The sequence below is a fragment of the Labeo rohita genome, chromosome 11 (genome assembly GCF_022985175.1).
Source record: "Labeo rohita strain BAU-BD-2019 chromosome 11, IGBB_LRoh.1.0, whole genome shotgun sequence".
NCBI lineage: Eukaryota > Metazoa > Chordata > Actinopteri > Cypriniformes > Cyprinidae > Labeo > Labeo rohita.
Genome location: NC_066879.1, coordinates 3,290,366 through 3,312,906, shown reverse-complemented (window position 1 = coordinate 3,312,906; position 22,541 = coordinate 3,290,366). Strand labels below are relative to the sequence as shown.

Below are 22,541 nucleotides of genomic sequence, written 5' to 3'. Positions count from 1 at the left end.
TATATATATATATAGATATTAATCATATATTTACCATATAGCACCAAACCGCATTAGAATGATTTGAACCACTGATGTCACATGGACTATTTTAATAATGTCCTTACTACCTTTCTGGGTCTTGAACATATCAGTTGTGTTGTTGTCTATGCAGGGTCTGAAAGCTCTTGGATTTATTCAGAAATATCTTAATTTGTGTTCTGAAGATGAACAAAGGTCTTATGAGTTTGGAATGACATGAGGGTGAGTAATTAATGATACAATTTTCATTTTTGGGTGAACTATCCCTTTAAGTGTTATAAATGAAAGATTACACACCGATATACAACTAATGTATATGGCTAGAATGGTGTAATCTCAGTATCTCATGTCTTACCACAGATGTGTTTAGGCCAGACCACCTGGGTCCATACACGGAGCTGCACTTGTTGGTCTGCACCTTACATGCAGACATGAGCAAAACCACCTCATCTGGATCAGTTGCCGCTTTTACATCCGAAAGTCCTTTCGCCCATGCAGATGAACTCACTAGCCACATAAATGAGAACACCACCGTCACTATGAAGTCCTGGGGAACATCAAGAAAGCGTGTTATGCGTATTTCTGGTCAAATTCTGTTGCTGATTTAAAGTAAAACTATTTAAACATTAAAAGAATTACACACTTGAGCTCTAAACTAAATTACTATTATTTGCATGCAAGGATGAATTACTGTATGCTAAGTAGGACTACATTTTAAAGGGAACCCCGGGTATTAAGTCTTATGGCTTAATATAACTTAAATGATGTCTCTTACTGAAATATGCAGTAGAAAAACCATTAAAAAGGATGTATGTTATTTAAAAATTCCACATTGTTTTATATGTATTTTAGTCTATGTGGGGCACCATTATTTCAATGATGTGAAATAGCTGCACTCTGTGAGCTACATGTTGCTATTTTTACTGCAACACAATTCACAATACACAAAATACTAATATGCTGCCACATTGTGTGGCTTTTGGTTGTAATTTCCAGGCGAAGAGCAACAAGAGAAATGATGTAAGTCTTCACAGCTTTGCTAGAGATAAGAAGAGGAGAAAATTATAGGAGGATGAATGCGGACGTATAAAACCTCCTAAAGGCCTGCGTCTTTGTTCTCTACTTTAGCCCTGATGCCTTTGAGGTTTTTAGTCAATCACAGAGCTTACAAACGGCAGAGACAAGAAACGCTAGATGCCATCCTGACAGGATGTAAACATGCTGACGCTTGTCATGATGCCACAGCTGCTGAAGGTGTTTCTCAGATTTCACTTGATTTGACATTAACAATACTTTTAAACTTAATTGGTTAAGAAATTGCCTAAAAAATGCTAATTCTATTTGGTTTTTTATCCCACAATGTATCTTTCAAAAACTTGGAGGGTTATCCTTTCTTCTGACTCTAGAAAAGTTACCTATTAAATGATCTAAATTCCACCAGCAAGTATTATTGGCTTGGATAATTTATTTTCATCACAACTTTTCTCCACATAAAATGCTTTTATGGAGCAGTTGTCTCATTACTTCTAAGAATTAATCGTTATTTTTGCACAGGTGGTTTAAAGGATTTAAATATATATTTTGTTATGGATATGTTCTGAGAGTGGAAACATTTTGTCTTATGAAGACTTCATGCATGTTTACAACTTTCCCATCCCCTTTAAAGAATTTCAACAAGTGGATAAAGCTATTCCAAATGGGTTGATACAACTAATAAATAATCACTTCTCTTTTGGAAGCAATGAAAGGATATTTCCAGAATTAAAAGTTGATGGTATTTAAATATTTTCTTCCTCTTGAAATAATAAAAGTATTATACAAATTTTGCAATCAAAACATAAAATGGACCCTAAATGAAAATTATTTTGGAATGCAAAAATTTCTGGAAAATGACATGGTCAAATCCTTACAAATTCTGTATTTTGAATAAAGTTAAAGAGATGCATTTCAAAATACTTCACAAAATGTACCCATGTAAGTAGCTCTTTCTAAATTTATGGACATTGACATTTATGGAGTTTCCATAATACACATGAGGAAGTCTTGTTTTATAATTGTGATTTGTCTCTTAGATTTTGGCCAGATGTTAGTGCTTTTATATTTCTGCAAAGAAATGTTATTTATATGCTATCTTTAAAAGATGTTATTTGTACTTATTACACAAAAGTAAAATGATTATGTTGTTAACTTTTACATTTTGCAAGGTAAGTATTATATTCATAAACAGAAATTTGTGCAATATATTTTTATCAGAAATGGAAATTTTGAAAAAGTCTCTAATGCAAATTAATGGCAAAAAGAATGACATATTGTTAGATTTCATGGAGAATGTTTTTTCTATTTTAGCTCCCACGCTGCAACCTTTGAATATGTCCTAAATAAAAAGGAAGAAAATTTTAACCTTTGTTGGTTGATAGTTGATGTGGTTAATAGTTCATAGTCCAAAATATGTATAAAACGATGTGGATTTTTTTAAATAATGCAAATCTTTCATGGGTTTTCTATTACGTATTTCAATAAAAGACATAATTTGTTATATTAAGCCATACAAGACTTAATACTCGGGTTCTCGGGTAATCTTCTCTAACATAGCAAGGCTTTGACAGAAATTCAGTAATTTATCTTGTCTAAAATAACACCAGGGCTCACAATGAGAGGTCCACGGTTGTTTTCGCGGTACTTGTTCTGAAAAAAGATGTAGACCACAGTGGCCAGCAGGGAGTACAGAAAAGAAAAGACAGCAATGGTGACGAAGAACTCGGCGGAGGAGGAAAAGTCTCCGATCAGGTAAAGCCGCTCTTGCCTCCTTCCCTCACACATCGGCACGTCAAATTCCACCCGGTTCAACCTGTTTCATGTAAGGCGCAAAAACACGGTACTTTTTTTATACAGTTTGCAGTTAGGTAAGCTATTCTTCAGTGTCAGCATCAGGGCTAGCATAAAGAACACTGGATATATAGTTTTTGTCATAAGGTGACTTTAGTTCCTGTCTATTTCTGCCTTGCCCTCCTTTTGATGAAGCTGAAGCTCAGCTGTAGTGAATACAGTGAGACCTGAGGGCTACTTCAAAGCATCACATTGTTGTGGGCATCTTGCTTGACCTTTCAGGTCAAAGCAGCAACAACAACAGCAGCTTGGACACAAGTATTTAAGACTAAAACAGAATTCCAGTTTGTCAAAAACATTTCCAGTCTACACAGAACTATAGTGGTGATTCATTACAGAACTCTATTGTTATCTGTTGTTTAAATTGACAACATATGTATGTAACTCTGTTAGCACAGTAGGTAACAATGAAGAAAGTCCTGATGTGTGATTCTAGCCTATGTGCGCATGTAATATGGCATGATAAAAATAGCAACAGAGGTGTATAAAATCATCAGCTTTGACATGTATAAAGCAATGGTGAATGAAACAATATCTGAGTATGATACTGAACCTGAACATCTGCCCAATTAGCACAATCAATTAATTAAAAAAATGAGCTCTGATGCTGTGAGTTGTGCTTCCATTTAAAACAGTGAATCCAACTGTGCTCGCCAAGAGACAAATCTTGTAACTGACGGCACACAGAGAATATAAAGATAAAACCATTAGCACATAATCAAATGCTCCTGCGTATTAGAGAATTGAATTAAAGCCAGGTAATTATCTCTCTCTATTGCTCTGCAGAGAATACACAGGGGTGGTTCAAATTAGCCTTACCTGAATGGGTAAGCAAAGTTGATGCCAATACTGAGGTTGCTGTCGGACTTGTTGATGCAGTCCACACTAACCCGCAGTTGCCCAGAGTAGCCTCCACATGTTGCAAATGCAAAGATGGCAAAAAGCTGAGGGGATATAACATGCACAACAATTATTATTATGACATCTCTCATCAATTTATGAAAATATAAGTTATTAGTTCAAAATATAGGCTATTAATTTGTGGAAAATGCAGGTTTCTGCAGGTTACATTGTTAAGTCAGTAGGTGGCGCCAAGTCTTTACATTCATTCAACTTATTGTTTCAAAACCACTGATTCATTCAGAAACCGAAGTGACTGTATTTAAGTCAATCAAGGAGTCATTCAATAAAGCCATTTGTTTTGATTCATTTGTTTAAGAAAAAGCCTTCTGTGTGTTGCAATGCATAGTTCACACCAAAAGCGAAATTAATTATTCCCACAAGTAGATTACACACAAAGTCATTGCAAACCTGTGCGGGGCAACACGATTGCCACCTATGGAAGGCCAAATGGTTCAGAAACATGAATTTTAACACATTAACAGCACGTAAAATACTTGTATTTAATGCGTTAAGGGGTTAGTTCACCCAAAAATGAAAATTAGCCCATTATTTACTCACCCTCAAGGCATCCTAGGTGTATATGCATCCATCCATAATATAAACATAAACAATAAGCTCTGTCAATAAGCTCTTTGCCGATTGGCTTGCGTGACAATGCATCATGTAATTTTTGAACTTGCATGGAAGATGCAATTGAGATATATATTGCGTGTTGGTGGCTATGGAAGGCCAAATGGCCTTCAAAAACATGAATTTTAACACGTCAACATATTAAATACGTGTATTTCACACAATAAATGTGTGTACTTGTGAAAAATCAACGCGCTAAATACATGTTGTTTGTGCATATTTAAAACTTTGATTTTTCATGCAAAAACAACACATATTTAAAGGGTCAGTTCACCCAAAAATTAAAATTAACCCATTTCTTACTCACCCTCAAGGCATGCTAGGTGTATATGACTTCCTACTTTCAGACGAATGCAATCAGAGTTATATTAAAAATAGTTCTGGCTCCTTCAAGCTTTATCATGCAATGGATGGGTGTTTCCATTCATCAGTCCAAAACAAGTCCAATAAAGCACATCCATCTATAATAAGAAGTGTCTCACACGGCTCCAGGGGGTGAATAAAGGCCTCCTGTACTGAATCGTTTTTGTATGAAAAATATCCATATTTAAAATGTAATAATCACTAGCTTGCGCTACACGGAAGCAGCTCCAGGCGGATGACATAAGATGTCGGTGTTGTGCATGCCTTCAAAAATGCATGCCCTCAGAAGTGACAAATGTGCACGCGCAGTGGAGAGAGCAAAACACAAAGGATTTCGATATATGCCAAGAGGAGACTGGTTTTCCTTTGCTAAAGTCAGGAAACTTTGCTTCCTTTGCTTCAGTAAACAAACCTTGCTTTTCAAAAAATCAATACGTTAAATATGCACAAAAAACACGTATTTAGCGCGTTGATTTTTCACAGGTAAACTACACATATTTAATGCGTGAAACGTGTGTATTTTACATGATCAATTTCACATATTTTTGAATCATTTGGCCTTCCATAGCCACGAACGCACAATATATGTCTCAATCGCCTCTTCCACCAAAGTTCAAAATTCACATGATGCATTGTCACGCAAGCCAGTCATCAAAGAGCTTATTGACAAAGCTTATTATTTAATCTCTCATAACACCATTGTTGCTAGATTTAACATGACATTTTTAAATTAACTTCAGACTTGACATATCTTTTGAGATAACGAACACTTTCTTATGTGATAATACTTTAATAAGTCTCATTACAGAAAACATGTTTTTTACTACCTTTCTGAGCCTTGAATGTGTCAGTTGCATTGCTGTCTACAGAGGGTCAGAAAGCTCTTGGATTTTAACAAAAAATATCTTAATTTGTGTTCCGAAGATGAACGAAGGTCTTACAGGTTTGGAACATCATGAGGGTAAGTAATTAATGACAAAATTGTCATTTTTGGGTGAACTAACCCTTTAAAAGGACAGTTCCTAACTATTAGAGCTGCTCTAATCACGATTGTTTTATTTAAATACTGGATTAGCTCCAGTAATGTGAGACTGATCCATTTCAATTAAGTCCAAGCCACTGTAAACAAGTAATTAATTCTCATTTGGAGATGTCAAGCACATTTGCAAAATAATATTTGTGAACACTGAGGTAACTATGATGCCTGAACAACTTTTATAATAGTGATTATACCCACCAAGAGGTGTTCTCTGTCTTTAATGTCTCCTCTATCTTGTATTTAACATTTTTCACTTTTACACAGCCTCTCCAGATACCTCTATACCCCCTCCTCTGTCCCATTCTCTCTCACTGTTTTTCTCTTTATACGTCCATTACCCCTTTTTATTTAGGCCATGGATCTATTGTGAAGGCTAGCCTTATTAAGCACACGCTCAAGCTGTCTGAGAGCTAAACGGACTGGCATAAAACACATTTCTGTGACACTGATATGAGAATAGGCTCTCTGTAGGAGGTAATACATCTCAGTGAACGCATATACAAGTCATTCTGCAGATATGCAAGACTGAAAGCCTGAAAAAAATCAATGATGAGAATATATTCTAAATTCAAGTGAAGGAACGAAAGGGCATCGATGTGCTCAAAATGCATTTTTTTATGTTATTATTATTATTTTTTGTAATAGTATTCTACATTTTTTTCCTTAAAACTTAAAAGTGGAATGTGTAATTTTTTTCCACTACTAAAACCAAAAGAAATTGTTAAAATACTGTTTTTAAATACGTGTTTTCAGACAGGTTTCCTCAAATATTCTGCAAATCTGCCACTGGTCAGCCAAACAGGCATTCCTCACCCAAACACACCACTAATTGTTTCTATGTCAGGCCACTCAAACAAACAGAGCAACAGCTAATATATTTTTTAAAGGGAACTGTGGGTATTAAGACTTGTATGGCTTAATATAACATAAATTATGTCTCTTACTGAAATGTGTAGAGGAAAACCCATGAAAGATTTATGTTATTTAAAAAAATCCACATCGCTTTGTACTTATTTTGGATTACGAGGGGTGCCATTACTTCAATGACATCAAATGGTTGCACTTTGTGAGCTACTGGCGCTACCTGTTGCTATTTTTACCGCAACTCTGAAAATAAAATACTGATACGATGCCACATTGTGCAGTTTTTGGTTGTAATTTTCCGTCGAAGGGCAACAAGAGAAACGATATGTCTTCACTTCTTTTCTAGTGATAAAAAGAGGAGAAAAGAATGGGAAAATGCCTGTGGACGAATAAAACTTCCTAAAGACATGCGTCTTTGTTCTCTTCACTTCAGCTCTGATGCCTTTGAGGCTTTTAGTCGACCACAACTACTGAAAGAGCTTACAAACGGCAGAGACAAGAAACGCTAGATGCCATCCTGGCAGGATGTAAATATGTTGACTCTTCTCACGACGCTGAAGCTGCTGAAGGAGTTTCTTAGCGTGGATTTCACTTGATATCCGGGAACATTTAGACTCCTTGTGGGGAAAAATCAATGGTACGACATTCGCCTATGCTTATATCCATCGCCACCTCTGAGCTATTTCAGTAGCTTTGGTCATCATATCAGTATTTGTGACCCTGGACCACAAAACCAAGTGTAAATTTTTTGAAATTGAGATTTATGCATCATCTGAAAGCTGAATAAATAAGCTTTTCATTAATGTATGTTTGGCCAAGATACAGCTATTTGACAATCTGGAATCTGAGGGTGCAAAACAATCAAAATATTGAGAAAAACACCTTTAAAGTTGTCCAAATGAAGTTCTTAGCAATGCATATTACTAATCAAAAATTATGTTTCGATTTATTTATGGTAGGAAATTTACAAAAAAAATTTTATGGAACATTCTTAATATCCTAATGATTTCTGGCATAAAAGAAAAATTGATCATTTTAACCAATACAGTTTATTGTTGGCTATTGCTACAAATATACCCATGTTACTTAAGACTGGTTTTGTGGTCCAGGGTCACATTTTATTTTCTGAGTTGTGTTGCAGTAAAAATAGCAACAGGTAATGCCAGTAGCTCACTGAGTGCAACCTTTTCACATCATCAAAATGGTGGCGCACATCCCCCCATGGTCCAAAATATGTATACAACTATGTGGATTTTTTAAATAACATACATTTTTCATGGGTTTTCTACTACATATTTCAGGAAGAGACATCATTTACGTTATATCGAGCCATGCAAGTCTTAATACCAGGGTTCCTCTTAAGAAAACCAGCCTACAAATAGCATATATACTATTGTTCAAAACAATTTTTTTTTTTGAAGGACACATTAAATTATTAAATTCATCAAAAGTGAGAATAAAGTTGTTTATAATATTACTAAAGTTTTCTACTTTAAATAAACGCAGTTCTTTTGAGCTTTCTAAGAACACAGTTACCACAAAAATAACAATAAATAGAACTGCTTTCAGCATTGTTATAATGAGTGTTTCTTGAGCAGTGAATCAGCATAAGAATGATTTCTGAAGGATCATGTGACACTGAAGACTGGAGTAATGACTGCTAATGTTCACACACACACACACACACACACACACACACACACACACACACGTTTCCATGTTTTATGGGGACATTCCATAGACGTAATGGTTGTTGTACTGTACAAACCGTATTTTCTATCACCCTACACCTACCCTACACCTAAATCTAGCCCTCACAGGAGACTGTGCACACTTTTTCTTTCTGAAAAAAACTTATTCTGCATGATTTATAAGCCTGTTTTCTCATGGGGACCTAAAAAATGTCCCCACAAGGTCAAAATTTACTGGTATTACTATACTTGTGGGGACATTTGGTCCCCATAACATGATAAATACCAGGTACACACACACACAATCTCAGTTTTGCCATAACATAAATTACACTTTAAAATATATTTAAAAAAAGAAAAGAGCTAGTTTAAATTGTAATCATTTGTCACAATATCACTGTTTTACAGAACTTTTATTAACCAGATTAACACTAAATCAGCTCAGAAAATGTTGGAAAATTAAAATTTAAGGGCCAGTTACTCAGACTCCAGAAGCTCTTCTGGAGTACATTATATTAATTTTGGACTACTAAGCCTGCACTTTTTTTCACATATTTAGTCCTATAATAGTCTATTTTTTCTTAGTTTTACAATTTAGCTTATTACTTAAAAAGTGTATTTGGGATACAGGTTCAGAAACATAATACCTTCAACAATTAGTAGCCAGAATGTCACCATGGTAACATAAAGACAGATATGCAGTAACCCTCCTCAACCTGATCACTACAATCTATTCAACTACAGAAATTCTTGTTTCTAGTAAACCTAAATAAGCTCACAATGGCATAGATACAGTGTGAGTCCAATGACCTACTATTTGAGAAACACTGGAAACCAAATCGCCTTTTTGCACCACATTTCATTGATTGTGAATAATGAGTCATTCATAAGCTAACAGAAATAGACATTTCACTCATTCTGAATGCCGAACGATTCAGTCGAATGATGAGAGCAATGTTAGCACCTAAAAGGTCTCTGATGAATGGGATGTTGGGAGATCTGGAGCCTTACTGCTGCTGTTGAAGAAGCTGCACCACAAAACTCACAAAAACCCACATCTTATAACAAAAACCACCATGGAATATTATTAATATGAAGTCAGCTGAACTCTATGAATAAATAACTATGTACCACCTGATGGCTGCTACGAGACATATAGAGATTCTAAAACCAGGACTTACCGGAGCAAATATGACCATACACATTTAAAAGCAAAAGAGATATCCAGCTTCAGAACATATTAGATGTGTCTTCTCCTCTTGTCTCTGTGCTCTATCTGCTCGTCTTGTAGTGTGGATGCTGAAGGGGGGAATGTGAGCTCAGGAGAGGGTTGGTGCTTCTGTGTGGCTCTATAAGTATAACCCTGCACTCCCTCTTTTGCTCTGAGGACGGGGGCTGATCTACAGTCACAAACACACATGCCTGAACACAGAGGGTCTTCCGAACAACAAATCACTTCCCAATGTAGTCATCTGCTATACTGGAGACTAAGTAGGCTACTATAGTTTTGCATTTAAATAAGAAAAATTGTGCGGCACAGTGATTTTACCACAGGTAAGACGAGAAGTTAGCGATGTTTTGACATGCAGGTAACAATAGGAAGGACTGATATGTGCACAAGGCATTTTATATCAAATAATTATGTTAATGGATGGATTAAAGCTTTTAATATTAAAACAGAGTGTCTAAAACACCTCTTAACCATAGCACATATCACTGCAGTGACAGCAATGATAAAAGATACAAATGTTTAATAAATAAATATGCAGTAAAATAAATATTTTTCCAGTCTATACCATATGTCGATTTTGATCATTTGTAATAATCACCAACATAGTCTCAGCTATATAGATTTGCTACATATATTTTACATTGGTTTACTTCCTAGAATTTCTTTTAAAAGTTATTTCATTGTTTAAATGTTATTCAGCTGATCTCGCACTTTCCCAAATGTTCTTTAGTTATATTTATCCCGTTATGACGTTTTAGAGATCACAGTTTGATAAAATCAACAGTTTTCGTAAATTACTGATTACTTTTATCTTTACCTTTTAGCTTAATATTTGTATAAAATATGATTAAAGGACACAATGGGCCTCATTCACGCATGAGCAGAATGAATTTTTGTGTAAATCATTTGTTTATATCTACAGTTTCCAATTTTGACTTACAATTCTGACTTAACTCACAACTGTGAGTGTATTTCAGACAATTCTGAGAAAAAAATTCTGAAAAAGTCAAATTTGCGAGTTTATATTTTTTAATTCTAACTTCATAACTCAAAATTGTATATCACACAATTCTGACTTAAAGGAGAAGTCCACTTCAGAACAACAATTTACAAATAATTTACTCACCCCCTTGTCATCCAAGATGTTCATGTCTTTCTGTCTTCACTTTCAAAAATTATTGTTTCTGAGGAAAACATTTCAGGATTTTTCTCCATGTAATGGACTTGACTGGTGCCCTGATTTTGAACTTCCAAAATGTAGTTTAAATGCAGCTTCAAAGGCTCTAAACGATCCCAGCCGAGGAAGAAGGGTCTTATCTAGCGAAACGATCTGTTTTTTTTGTAAAATAAAAATTTCTGTACTTTTTAAGCACAAAAGCTTGTGTAGCACAGGCTCTGGGATGTGCGTCCACAATGCTACGAGTTAGTGATGAGTCGTTCTTGAACGATTCGTTCATTTTGAACGAATCTTTAATGTGACTCGGAAAGAACGAGTCATCTCGGGGAGTGATTCGTTCAGTTGCGTATGCGCAACATCCTATTAGGTTCGGTACTGGAATTAGTTCACCTGTTTCGAGTCTTCGGGTTTTTCATTGTTTACCTGGGTCTTTGGTCTATGATTAGCTCACCTCACCTCTTATCTGACAAGTTTTCGGGTTCGAGTCGTTCGTTTATCATATGATGGCCCCATAAGATAAACGAACGACTCGAACCCAAAAACTTGTCAGATAAGAGGTGAGGTGAGCTAATCACAGACTAAAGACCCAGGTAAACAATGAATGAATCTTTTCTGTTTCTTATAGCATTATAGTTTTGTCTTGTTTGTAGTGTGATCAACGTTTGTGTAAGCAGTAGATGTGTCAGGAAAGTAACACATAACATTTTAATTATATTTTGCTAAAATGAACAAAATGACTCGATAAAAGATTCGTTCATTTTGCTGAACAAGACTAAAAGGTCGGTAAAATGATCCGAACCTCCCATCACTACTACGAATCACGTCCAAGTTCATCGTCTGTGTACTCCGGCTAAAAAAGGTAGAGTATGGCAAAAAACTACATTTTATTTTCTCCTACAACTTCAGAATTGTCTGACATTGTTGTACCTTTTTGTATGTAAACAGCCTTTGACTTACTTGCACTTTCTTAGTCTTTGTGCGTTCGCTTTGTAAACACTGAGTCGGTAGTTCCGCGTGACCTTTCAACGTGATTCGATAGTACGTAGCATCATGAACACACATCCCAGAGCCTGTGCTACACAAGCTTTTGTGCTTAAAAAGTATACAAATTTTTATTTTCCAACAAAAAAAAAGACTAATCGTTTCGCTAGATAAGACACTTCTTCCTCAGCTGGGATCATTTAGAGCCCTTTGAAGCTGCATTTAAACTGCAAATCGGGGCACCAATCAAGTCCATTATATGAAGAAAAATCCTGAAATGTTTTCTTCAAAATCCATAATTTCTTTACGACTGAAGACAGAAAGACATGAACATCTTGGATGACAAGGGGGTGAGCACATTATTTGTGAATTGTTGTTCTAGAAGTGGACTTCTCCTTTAATCAGCGAGTTACGTCGTTGTACGGGAAACGCACCCCTGACCGATTAGTACAGCCTAAAATATTAATAACATACACACGTTTATATGCTGTTATGTGTTTGTCCATAACAGGATGGGCATTTTGTGTATTTTGTCATTAAGACTTCTAAAAAATCTCTTTTGTGATGATTCTAAAGTTTCAAAGCCAATGTGTTCAGAATTACTTGTAAATTAGGGTTGGTAAAAGTGCAGCAAACTGTGTGCAACACTGCACTATATGGTTGTTATGAAACTGTCCAATGACATGCAGATAATAGTTTTAGAGTTTATTGTTGATGTCATGTAGATGCCTATTTTGGATGTATGGAAAATGCCAGCCCTGCTAATAAACAACATGATTAATTGCCATAGGCAACAGCTCTTAATATAAGACAGCACTGGCTTGTCATTATGGAAAACACAATGATGCCTTCTCAAGGCTAACCACAAAATGCCTGCTCACATATCATGCCAAAGTAACTTGGAAAAGCTACAACTGTTGACAATGAAGCTTATGTTTAGGTAATGGGAATAAGAATTAGAGTCTCATGATGTGCATTAGAACACCTCAACATACCAAAACTGCTGCTGAATTTCACACATTGATGTTTTATCATAGCAGAAACCTAAAAATACATGAAATCATGTTCAATAAATGCTGTTTTCACTGGGCAGTAAGATCAATTAAGCTCTGAAAGCTACAGTATGTTTTCACATACCGAAAAAATATATTCCCTTGATTTTCCCTTAAATAGTTCAACGCGTTTTAAGTCTAAGGATTCCCCGGTGTGGCCTTAAGACTCCACTTAGTATCCAGTCCAAAAGCTGAGATCCTATTGTGATGGATTTATCCACTCACCACAAGGAGTCCAAACCTGTGCTGATGCAATCAAATGAAAGTGTGTCTGACAGTGGTAGAATCACACTCGACTTTAGCTGAATCTAATGGACAGGTGTGAGAAACCCATGGGAAACAGGTGAGCAATGCGTGGGAGCTCGACAGCCAGTAGAAAGGATGCGTCTCTCTCAGCGACCCATATGTGCATGGCACCTGTTGAGCTGGTAATGAGGAGAGGTGTCCCCTCTTTGTCTTTCCCCACCAGAGTATTTCCAGTCCTCACAGTTTCTAACCAACAGAGTAGTGAGATGACTTCAAACTGTGTCAAACAGAAACTGTGTCATGCTTCTATCTTCAGTGGAGGCGGTGAGTGACCTGGGGTTTGGGGAATGCCTCACTTCAATTTCAAGATGAAGAGCTTCCACAGAAATAGAAGGTAAACGCTGTAGGTGCCAAATAATATGTGCCTGTGGCTTACTATATAGGTCTTCAAATCCTTAGAGAAACTCAGATTCTCTACTGCATAAAAATTTAATAGGTTGTGGGTAAAACCCAATAATAAGTTCTGGTGTTTATCCACAAAACGATGACAACATAAAGTTCTGTAACATGGTTCATTCTTTTCAGGTCATTTCTGTGGCAATCATTATGTAAAATATGTTAATTTTTCGTAGTCCTTGAAAGGTAAAAAAAAAAATAAATAAATAAAATTACATTTTTTGGTAGTCCTGAAATTGCTGTAAAATAAAATAAAAATTGTAGAATTTTAATTTTGTACTTCATTCATTTCAGGTCATGTGACAATAGTTATGTGAAATACTTAATTTTTTGGTAGGTCTGACATTGCTGTAAAAAAAATAAAAAAATAAAATAAAATAAAATAAAAAATGGTAACATTTAATTTTGTACTTCATTCATTTCAGGTCAAATGGCAATACTTATGTGAAGTACTTAATTTTTTGTTAGTCCTGAAATTGCTGTAAAAAAAAAAGAATAAATAAAATAAAATAAAATAAAAATGGTAAATTTTAAATTTTGTATTTCATTCCTTTAAGGTCATATGGCAATAATTATGTGAAATACTTAATTTTTTGGTAGGTCTGAAATTGCTGTAAAAAAAAAAAATAATAAAATAAAATAAAACAAATAAAAATGGTAAAATTTTCATTTTTTTTAGGTCATGTGGCAATAACTATGTGGAATACTTACTTTTTTGATAGTCCTAAAATTGCTGTATTATAAAATAAAAAAAAAAAAAAAAAAAAAAAAAAAAAACACAATAAAATAAAATAAAAAAAAAATAAAATAAAATAAAATACACATTCTTTTCAGGTCATAGGGCAACAATTATGTGAAATATTTATTTTTAGTAGTCCTGAAATTGCTGAAAAATAAAATAAAATAAAAACTAAATAAATATAACATCCTTTTCAGGTAATATGACAATAATTATGTGAAACACTTACTTTTTGGAAGTCTCGAAATTGCTTTAAAACATAAAATAAAATAAAATAAAATAAAATAAAATAAACATTCTTTTCAGGTCATATGGCAATAATTATGTGAAATACTTCATTTTTTGTTAGTCTTTAAATAAAATAAAATAAAAATACAATAAAGTCTCTAACTAGAGCACTGTCAACTGGAGACCAGAGACTAGAGAGGTGACCATTTTTTATGATTTAGTGGTGGTGTGTTAACAAGCATGCTAATAGTAAGCTGCTTTAGCTGTTATGACACTCTGCACACTAAAACTTAATTTGAAATGTTCAGTTTTTTAAATTTATCCTCTTTAAAATAATGGCGTTACAAACACAGTTCTATGGAAACACCCATTATGAAACATATTAAGTGAACCCAATACCTGCTTTATTATTTAAGACATCCTTTAAATATAATGAATAAACAGAACAAACCACACCAAAGTTACATCTAATCTGATATTACATTTAGGGTGTCTACATTTTTCTGTACTGTTTGTGACTTACAGTATATCAGAAAAACAATTTCAATGAAGAACAATGAAAGATACAGTATGTGCGTCTTCAAAGCCACCTACGCCACAGTATCATTGTGAACTGCTCCCACAATCCTTTACTGATGTTTCGATCTTTCAGCCTCACTGGAACTTGAGCTGCACCAGAACCAGGGCTGCTAAACAACTTCAGATACTTCCTTGACTCACACACACAGGCACAGATATCCACACTCACACATATTCCCAGAAAGCAACAGGACAGAACGCTGCAATAAGTGCATTGTACGCTGACAATGATCCATGTCACTGAAATGTATTGCAGAGACACAGAAAATCCTCCCACTGGGAGAGATGCTACACGCTGGAACGGATATAAAACTGCTGTTATTTTAGTGTACAGTAAATCATAGACAAAAACAGTAGCATTTGATTAGAATGGAAGGTCTCTACACTGATCTATGACATTAACAGGCCGCACTGAATCACTCCATTTTTTTCCAGTTTATGGACTGAAAGTTCTTGAATTTGCCAACACAACATAATTATAATTAGCTTAAATTTACCAATTAATTTTATATGAATTTAACTGAACTTTTGAAAAAATTAAGAGAATGGTTTTTTTTTTTTTTTTTTTTTTTTTTTTTAATTCCCAAATACAAAAAAAAAAAATCATCATTATAACATCATTGCCATTATCAAACAAAACAGCAAAATCCAAATATTAATCACATAATAATAATAATAATAATAATAATAATTGATATTATTATTTTTTTGATAATTACATTTTTTCCAGTTTATGGACTAAAAGTTCTTGAACTTGCTAACACAACTGGTAAATTAACTTTATATGAGTTTAACTGAACTTTTTGAAAAATTAAAAAAATGTTTTTAATTAAAATTCTCAAAATAAAAAAAAAAAAACTTTTTTTATGACATCATTGCCATTATCAAACAAAACAGCAAAAATACCAATATTCATCACATAAAATACATATTTTGTTTTTAGAAAAGAATTTGAAAAGGTCTCATACAATTTTTTTATTAAATCAGGAAAACTCTACTTAGCATTTTTCCCTGAGATTTATTTATTAATTTATTTATTTTTGGTACTTTTTATTCTTTTTCCAGTTTATGGACTGAAAGTTCTTGAATTTGCTAACACAACTGGTAAATTAACTTTATATGAATTTAACTGAACATTTTTAAAAATTAAAAAAATGTTTTTAATTAAAATTCTCAAATAAAAAACCTTTTTAATGACATCATTGCCATTATCAAAAAAAAAAAAAAAAAACAAAAAAAAAAAAAACAGCTAAGATTTATTTATTTATTTATTTATTTTGGTAATAAAAACATTTTTTTCCAGTTTATGGACTGAAAGTTCTTGAATTTGCTAACACAACTGGTAAAATGGCTTTATATGAATTTAACTGAATTTATTTAAAAAATAAAATATTCAGAAATCTTTTTTGTTTTATTAAAATTCTCAAATACTAAAAAAAATTATTATGACATCTTTGCTATTATCAGACAAAACAGAAAAAATCTAAATATTCCATCACATACATGTTTAAATTAAAAAAAAAAAAAAAAAAAAAAAAAAGAAGAAGTCTCATACATTTTTTTTTTTAATTAGGAAAATTCCACTTTGTATTTTCCTCCTATAAGAACATTTATTTATTTATTGTTTGTTTGTTATATCATCATCATTTATGATAATATTTATGGAATCTGCTAATTTTAGCCTATATGAATTTAACTGAATTTATAAAAAAAAAAAAAAGGAATCAAATAGGGTTTTTTTTATTAAAATTCTCATATACTAAAAAACATTGCTATTATGACATAATTGGCATTATCAAACGCATTATCATTTTTCGTGATTTTTTTAATTTAGTTTTTTTTCATGAAAGTGCATCTAACTAAAGAAAATCTTTAAAAATGAATACATTTTTGTTGCCTGCAATCACAGGCTGGTACTTAATTGTTAGAGCTTTAGATCATACAGCATTCATATTTCACAGCTGACTGTATCAGACAGAGGAAAAGCCCTTTGAAACCGTGCTTGAAATTAATTTCTCCTGTGGTTAGTATTGAGTTACAGAGGGAAGTATTTATTTAAACCCAGTGGTCTTAGCCTGAGAGACTCAGGGAATCCAATTTCTCATTTATGTGAATCGGTAGAGCACGGCAGAAGAAGTGGCCCTGCATCGACGGCGCAATGATGCTCATCAGAGAACCGCTAATTTGTTTTGAATGTGGCTTCAACACTGAGCTCACAGTAATGGGGGTCGCTAGAAAGGGGCTACAGCAAGTATAAAGGCTGGAATATACTGCACGACTTTGGCCCTGATTTTCCCAAGATTTACAGTCTGGACATGTCTGGATATATATATATTCTGAGGTTGTCATTACTTTCAAACCAGGTGACTGTCACTTTAAATTAGCCCCTCTGCTGCCCTCATCTGCTTTATTTAGGAAACACTAGCCTGTAAATGGAACGTCCATCATACACATACACTGTGCACATACAAAATACAAAAATGAACAAGTAAAAAGAGTATAAATGCTTTTAGGTGCTTTTGAACTCACACTGTAACAATTTAAGAGACCGTAACATTTAAACAGTTGCCATTCAAAGCAACAAAGTAATATTTGTTAAATAAGTAACAGTACTAGCATAAGAAAATATAATAATTAACATAACATTAACATTTCTAGGTAAACAGTCTAATTCATAACCAGTAAACGTTTTGTCCTTCTGCCACTTAGACTAGCATGTATATTAATGTGTAAGAGGATGATTATGTAATAGTGGCTGTGATAACTTGCAATGAAAATGAAGCAATTAGCGCCATCTGGTGGCAGCACTAAGATGAGCCTGAAAAAAAAAACGCATCCACTTGAATGAGCAATTACACAGTCAAAGTGATAGGTTTGTAGAGGACTGTTTGCATTACAATTGCAACTAATTTAGACATAAAAAACCAAGTCAGTAAGTGTTGGCCGGTCACATAACTGTACTACAGTGATTGCACTAGATAATGTGGGACCGAGTCAAGACCTGGAAGGGGCAGGTGAGTCATAATGATGATGGTCCAATCTGTTCCTGCTTAAGCTACTGCCACTTACTCACTTATCTCATCTGCAGTAATTAAAGCAGAGGAACTCATCCTAATGTGGCTCACTTTGGTGTGTGTGTATGTGGGTCAGGTTTTGTCTAAATTGCAGGCTACCAAATGTGTGAATTAATAAGGGTCTTAATAAGGGTTAAGCTTAATCAACAGCATTTGTGGTTTCATTTTGATTAACACCAAAAATAATGTCCCTTCAAATAAAAAGGAGGTTATATGAGGAGCTTACAATGAAAGGAAATGAGGACAATTTTTGGAGGATTTAAACAGAGAAATGTGAGGCTTATAAATAAATTAAAAGCACTTTCATTTTTCTGCTAAAACTTGTGTTTTATTTGAGCTGTTAATTTGTTCATGTTATTTAATGGTCACTTTAGGTGTTTAGGCATTATGTTGTCATGAAATTAAGTTCATAACTTTTTGGTGATTTTTTAAAACGTTAACACTTACTTTACTAGATTGTCTTCTGCTTACCAAGCCTGCATGTATTTGATCCAATGTGCAGCAAGAACAGTAAAATTGTAAAATATTTTTTTTTAATTTAAAATAACTGTTTTTTATTTGAATATATTTTAAAATCTAATTTATTCCTGTGAATTCAAAGCTGAATTTTTAGGTTTATTACTCCAGTCACATGATCCTTCAGAAATCATTATAATATTCTGATTTGCTGCTCAAAAAATTTGTATTATTAGAATTATGTGGAAAACAGCAGAATTTTTTCAGGTTTCTTTGATGAATAGAAAGTGAAGAACAGCATTTATCTGAAACAGAACCCTTTTATGACCATCTTTTATAACCTTTTATCATCACTTTTCATCAACTTAAAGTGTCCTTGCTAATAAGAGAATTAATTTCGATAAAAAAAATACTGACTCCAAGCTTTTGAATGATATAGTGTATAATGTTACAAAAGCTTTTTATTTCAGATAAATGCTTTCTATTCATCAAAGAATCCTGAAAAAAAATATTGTTTATAAAATTATATTAAATATTGATAACAATAATAATGAATGTTTCTTGAACAGCAAAATCAGCATATTAAACTGATTTCTGAAGGATCATGTGACACTGAAAACTGGAGTAATGATGCTGAAAAATTAGCTTTGATCACATGTATAAATTACATTTTAAAATATATTCATATAGAAAACAGTTATTTTAAATAGTAAAAACATTTCAACATTTTACTGTTTTTGATCAAATAAATGCAGGCTTGGTAAGTGGAAATTATGTCTTTAAAAAACATTAAAAATCTTACTGTTCAAAAACTTTTGACTGGCAGTGTAACATTGTAACATTTTTGTGGCTATACTATTGAAACAGTGAATATTTTAATATTTACAACAGTGTTGTTACTGTTATATAAAACTAAAACTAATTTTCGTTGACTAAAATATATCTGAAATACAAAAAACGTAGGGATAGTTCACCCAAAAATGAAAATTACCGCGTAATGTACTTCTCGCCCTCAAGCCATCCTAGGTGTATATGACTTTCTTTATTCAGATAAATACAAAAAGAGTTACATTTAAAAATGTCCTGGCCCTTCCAAGCTTTATAATGACAGTGAATGGGTGTTGAGATTTTAAAGTCCAATAAAGTGCATCCATCCATCATAAAAAGTACTCCACGCAGATCCGGGGAGTGAATAAAGGCCTTTTGAAGTGAATCGGTGCAATTATGTAAAAAAAAATATCTATATTGACAACTTTATAAACCATAATCTCTAGCTTCTGCTAACTGTCATAAGCGTAAGCTCTGGTGAGAATATGCTAGTTTTGTTTACAGCAAAGGAAAACCAATCTCCTCTTGGCTAATATAGAAATCCTTTGACATTTTTCTATACTAATCCACATTTAGTACTTCTAATTCATGCCCGGTGTTTAGTTTTGCTTTCCTCTGTGCTTCCACGCTCATCACTTCTCACTGGAGTTTACGCTACACCTACTTCCCACGCTGGAACGCCACCCTCTCGCACTTTATTTTGCTTCAAAATCTCAACAGCCATTCACTGCCATTATAAAGCTTGGAAGAGTGTTGGTAACCAAACAGTTTTGGCGACCACTGACTTGTCAGGTGTGATTGAAGTGTCAGTATAAAACAACAGAAGTCAAAGTCTCCAGCATGTGTGTGAACATGTGTGGCATAATGGTGTGAGTCAGCGGAGCTCACACCACTGCACTTGACGCACACTCTCACAACTCTCACATGAATGAGCACACGCATGCCCAAACAAACAAGCACACACGCACACAAACCCCCAAACACTCTCGCTTCAAGCTCTGAAGGCCCACCCCCTCTCCTCTCATCCATTACATCTGCATTCTCTCCTCTCCATCCCTCCGCTCTCAGTTTCTTTCCGTCTCGCTCTTTCTCACACACGCACACTGGTGTGACTACGAGCGGGTGAGTGTTACGATGCCGTGGCTTGTTTATCAAGCTTTCCCAGCTGTGTTCTGCAGGGCAAGGATGAAGAGCGCAGAAGGGAGGAGAGGGGGAGAAGATTACACCAACACAGACCCACCGCCTTCATAGACACACAGCCATTCTGAATGATGGAGAGAAAGCGAGAGAGAAGGGAGGGAAGTGATGGAGGGAGAAGAAAAATGGAGGGAGTTTTGGTCCAATCTTATAATTGTTCTTACTGGTGTTTAAAACACTGATCAATTTAGAATATATAAAAATTTCAGTCATTTTATAGAAATATAATAATAATAATAATTTTTATTATTATAATTTTTTTCATTTTCCTTCTTTATTACATATCAGTATTATGTTATTATTCATTAATATTTTAAATTAGCATTTTATATTTTCTGATTAAATTTGTTTTATTTCTATTTTATATATATAAATTAATTTAAGTTTCAGTAATTTTGCTATGTGCTTTGGTCTTTTTTAGTCATTGTTTTTTAAAAAAATATTTCTATTTAGCGTTAACTTATTTTAAATTCAGTTTTACTAATTTAGTTTTAATAAGTACTAATATATTAATTAGTTTTTATTATATTTTACTAACATTATATTATTATTTTGGCCTATGAGCTGCATTTTGTGCAAAAAATATGCAAATAAATTCTCCTTCTTCTTAATATTATTATTAATATTTATTTTTGTTATTTACCTTCTTATTCTTCTTATATACTTTAATTCAGTTTTAGGGTTATTAATTTAGTTTTAGTAAGTATATATATTTGATATCAATTTAATTATAATTTAATAATATTATATAATTATTTGAGCCTATGAACTGCATTTTGTGCAAACAAACGTGTACAAAAAACGTTGTGCATTGAACCTATCCCAATGTAATTATATTTGGTCAACGGACTAGTTGTTTAGACAACCAACAAACAATTCCATAGTTACTCTTACCATAACTATTACCATCTGATACCATCGCTGCACTATGGAGCTTATAGGAAAGGAAGATCTGGAAAAGTTAGCACTGCAACTGATAGAGAACTGATAGCAAAACAGCTGTGAACTCTAAAGAGCAACGTCATCCTATTTATGCTGCTTTTTAAAATGATTTTCTTGGTTTAGTCAGTGGATATACATCAGAATGCACCTGTGTCACATTAAAGCATCCACTCATCACTTATCCATGGGTGAACACACAAACACACACACACTCAAGAGCGACGTGTCTGTGCACCACTCCACTTTCAGCCTGAACACTTCAGCATCTCTCTTAGACAGCGTAGCACTTCCTGAATGTTTCTGGTAGGTGACTAAATGCTGCTGAATGCACATACACACACACAGACATATAGGCTATATATACATAGACACACACACACACACACACACACACACATAAAAATGCCGCCAACCTTTCCATCCCCCAACCGTTGCATTCATGCCACGCTTCATTCCAATGATTCCCAGTATGTGGCAGGAGTAAAAATATCTCATGTTCTCTCTTGGAAGTATCAGACTGGCTAACAACAGTGATTAGATCCTTAAAAATAAGGATTACTTCCTGGCATTGATGGTTTCAACCTTTAACATCCATTGCACAGATGATTCTTCATAGCAGGAAAAGGTTCTTCAGATCAGGGATGTGAGATATGTATTATCTACGATATATAAAGTACATTGTTCTTTAAAGAACATGCGATTTGACATTACATAAAGGCTTTGCACAATTTGGTCAGTTATCCGGATACGCAGCCATATTGGCGATGCTCACATGTAAACAACAGCATGAACTGCACAGTTAATGTACTACTGAATATGTAGTTCTGCTAATTTATGCTGTCTAAACCAGGGAAAAGACATGTGGAAGCTTTTAAATCACATAGAGAAGGACTTAGTAAGCAGGAAAGGGCACAATATTTTGACAAACTAAAGTTAATAGGTGGTAAAGATACATACA

At 33.9% G+C, this 22,541-nt stretch overlaps 1 protein-coding gene across 2 annotated transcripts in view; it reads right to left on the bottom strand.

The window, feature by feature from the left end:
* Window positions 1-22,541, bottom strand: part of synpra (synaptoporin a) — a 31,016-nt gene that overhangs the window by 3,616 nt on the left and 4,859 nt on the right. The window contains exons 1-4 of one of the 2 annotated variants that reach the window (XM_051123526.1): window positions 9,579-9,745; window positions 3,727-3,851; window positions 2,671-2,869; window positions 377-568 (exon numbers count right to left, since the gene is read on the bottom strand). In XM_051123526.1, the coding sequence (XP_050979483.1) occupies window positions 377-568; window positions 2,671-2,869; window positions 3,727-3,851; window positions 9,579-9,602 (540 nt within the window). In that variant the 5' untranslated portion in view covers window positions 9,603-9,745. Of the gene's footprint in view, window positions 1-376; window positions 569-2,670; window positions 2,870-3,726; window positions 3,852-9,578; window positions 9,746-22,541 lie in introns of those variants that run through there. The other variant, XM_051123525.1, reaches the window with a different exon arrangement.